The 3,379-nt window shown below is 39.1% G+C and overlaps 1 protein-coding gene across 1 annotated transcript; it reads left to right on the top strand.

The window, feature by feature from the left end:
- The first annotated feature begins 1,958 nt into the window (after positions 1-1,958).
- Positions 1,959-2,906, top strand: LOC110923697. Its single transcript, XM_022167757.1, has one exon. The coding sequence runs from the start codon at positions 1,959-1,961 to the stop codon at positions 2,904-2,906; it is 948 nt and encodes a 315-aa protein (XP_022023449.1).
- Positions 2,907-3,379: the final 473 nt, after the last annotated feature.

Genomic DNA, 3,379 nt, shown 5'->3' with positions numbered 1-3,379 from the left:
CGTTTCATCTTGTGCACAGCCCAAACCCAACTTGTTAAACCTAATGGACTTCTAGTGTTTGACCCATTACATAACATATGGCCTCCGGCCCAAATTCAAGACATAAACATAAAACACTTAAATTGTTCGACCCAATAAGAAAACTAAACAAATAATAGATACCGGCCCGAAACCGATTCGGATGGACTTGATTATTGATCTTCAGTATTATGGGTCCAACAATTGTCTTTATTTATTTATGGGCTAGTATGTCTTAAAGGCCCAAGAACTTGTAAGTCTAGGTCATGTACGTATCTAGGTTCAAATTAAATACGGTCAAATGAGATTTGTTTGACCAAAAAGTCCACATCGGTAATTCATTATCTGGCATGCAAAATAACAGAACCTCATATATCTTTAATGCGGTGACAATAACTACCAGCGGTATCGCAACGTTTCAAGCAAAATCCTTAGTATAAATATCAATGTCAAGAGTCAGAAACATGTGTCGATTTGTAATTCAGATTCTTGAATACAAGTCAGGTTTCTATCTATTGTTCACAATTAAATCAGGAAGTTCGTTTGTTGTTGTTGTTTATTTTATGAGCACGTTTGATTCATCCATCTTGGGAATACTGAATGAAATCATAATCTCCTTCACATCCAAGTTAAGGGTTTATTAGTTATTAGTATAAAGTTAGTTATATGGCGGTTAAAAGGTAGTTATATGGCGGTTACAAAGTACAGGGACTGAAGTTGACAAAACAGAACTTGTCAACCACCACCCTAAAGGGTGCGAAACCCCTTGGGAGTCACCCATTCACAAATCACAGCCATACAAGGATGAAGGGACACGACTTTTGGATCCTAGAGACGCACCTCTTCACGTTTAATTACAACCACAAGATCTAGAGACACATCCGTTCACGAAGGGACATGTCTCTACACTCGTACCCATTAGATTAGCATAAATAGGGATAGGTAGTTTCATTTGTAATCATTCCATTGTATTCAAAGTTCAGTATTCAATAAAGTTACGTTTATCATTTGCGATCGAGAGATCAAAGATCATTCTGGGCAACATTGGTATCAGAGCCTAGGGCTCAAATTCGTTTCGGAAAGACAATCATCAGGCGGGTGGTTGAATTCCCTAACAATTCTGATCACGCAGGAGGCGTTGATTGGGTTGTGTTTGTTAAGTTTTAACACCAGTCGTATCAAGCGGGTACGATTGTTGTTCATTTGTTAATCGGTCATCGGGAGGGTGTTCGATTTTTGATCCAATCATCACTGAGGGTGTTTGGATTCTGAGTTTTTATGTTAATTCAAATCACGGCAAGAGGCTGCGATTCGGGTTAAGGAGACGGAAGCAAATCTGAGAAGTTTGTATTCCGGTTTGAAGAAGCAATCGCAAATCTGAGAAGTTTGGGTTGTTTGAAATTTGCAAAAGACACAAAATCAGAGTAGTTTTGTGATATCAAAGCATCAAGAGGGTGTTCGGTTGAGAAGTTCCGTCGCAAATCAAGTGGGTTTGGGGCTGATTTTTTGGTTTGTAGTTAGAGAGTCGCGAATCAAGTAGGAAGAAAAAAAACGCAGCCAAGAGGGTTGTTAAGAAAAGTCAGAAAACCGTGCGGAGAATCACGATAAGAGAAGTCGGTCGGTTCGCAAATTCCAGGTTCTACGTTCTATTTTTCTGGAATTTATATAAGGTTTAGAAATTGGTTTGATTCCGTTAGAAAGTTAGTGTGAATTTTTGGAATCATAGACTTCGGTTTTAGGAGAAAACCAAAGTTTAGAAAGTGAAAATTGTTGGAAAAGAAATTATGGCGGATTCAGGAGGAGCCTCTCCGTCAAACGCGGTAGTGATTAAAGATGGTAGTTCGTTCTCCCAGTTTTAGTGTCCTATCTTAAAGTCTACAAACTATACGGTATGGGCAATCCGTATAAAAACCATTTTGAGGGCAAACAGATTATGGGAAATGATAGAACCAAAAGAAAATACGCAAGCGGATGAAAAGAAGGATATGATGGCGACCGCTTATTTATATCAAGCACTACCGGAAGATATGATAATACAAGTTGCAAGTTGCAAGAGTGCAAAAGAAATTTGGGATGCATTAAAGACTAGGCACGTCGGTGCAGATCGAGTGCCGAAGGCACATCTTCAAACGCTCAAAACAGAGTTTGAGATGTTAAAAATGAAGGAGGAAGACATTATCGATTCGTTCACTGCAAGACTAAATAGCATTGTCACGAGGGCGAGTGGTCTTGGATCAACTTTTGATCAACCAACATTAGTACGGAAACTTCTAAGTTCTGTACCGAGAAGGTTCGTTCAAATTGTTGCAACCATTGAACAATTCGCTGATTTAGAAACAACGACGCTAGACGAGACACTTGGAAGATTGAAAGCCTACGAAGAAAGGACCGGTTTGATGGATGAAAACCCGGTATACAACCAAGAGAAACTTATGTTTGCACGACGCAACAAGAACTATGGTCGTGGAAAGCATTTTGGGAACAATGGACAAGGAAGGTTCAATTCATCACAAGGCAAGTGGCGTGATGGAAAGTTCAGACTAGAAGAAGATGAAGAAGATCATTCACATGATAACTATGGACAACAAAGAAGAGAAGAGAATTCCTCACAGAATGCTTACAAGAATAGAAGCAACCAAAGGAAGTTTGGGAAGGATTTAAGCAAGATTAAATGCTATAATTGCCAAAAGTTTGGTCATTATGCATCAGATTGTCCTGAATCAAATCAAAGAGGAGAAGAATCAAATCTGGTGCAGGAAGACGAGGAACCAACTCTCCTAATGGCAATCAAAGAAGACTACAATGATCTACTACAACAAGCTTGTGATAAAAATGGAGAAGCGCAGGATGGCAAGCAAGACATGGAGAAAGATCAAGGTGCAACTTAAGGATGTTCGAGATTAGGGGGTGAATGAAATCATAATCTCCTTCACATCCAAGTTAAGGGTTTATTAGTTATTGGTATAAAGTTAGTTATATGGCGGTTAAAAGGTAGTTATATGGCGGTTACAAAGTACAGGGACTGAAGTTGACAAAACAGAACTTGTCAACCACCACCCTAAAGGGTGCGAAACCCCTTGGGAGGCACCCATTCACAAATCACAGGCATACAAGGATGAAGGGACACGACTTTTGGATCTTAGAGACGCATCTCTTCACGTTTAATTACAACCACAAGATCTAGAGAAATATCCGTTCACGAAGGGATATGTCTCTACACTCGTACCCATTAGATTAGTATAAATAGGATAGCTAGTTTCATTTGTAATCATTCCATTGTATTCAAAGTTCAATATTCAATAAAGTTACGTTTATCATTTGCGATCGAGAGATCAAAGATCATTCTGGGCAACACTGAATA

Source organism: Helianthus annuus, chromosome 17 (assembly GCF_002127325.2).
Source record: "Helianthus annuus cultivar XRQ/B chromosome 17, HanXRQr2.0-SUNRISE, whole genome shotgun sequence".
NCBI lineage: Eukaryota > Viridiplantae > Streptophyta > Magnoliopsida > Asterales > Asteraceae > Helianthus > Helianthus annuus.
This window is presented reverse-complemented; position numbering and strand designations above follow the sequence as displayed.

Bases quoted from the DNA above. Each gene is read 5' to 3' on its own strand.
- LOC110923697 (XM_022167757.1), top strand. From the start codon at position 1,959: ATGATAGAACCAAAAGAAAATACGCAAGCGGATGAAAAGAAGGATATG.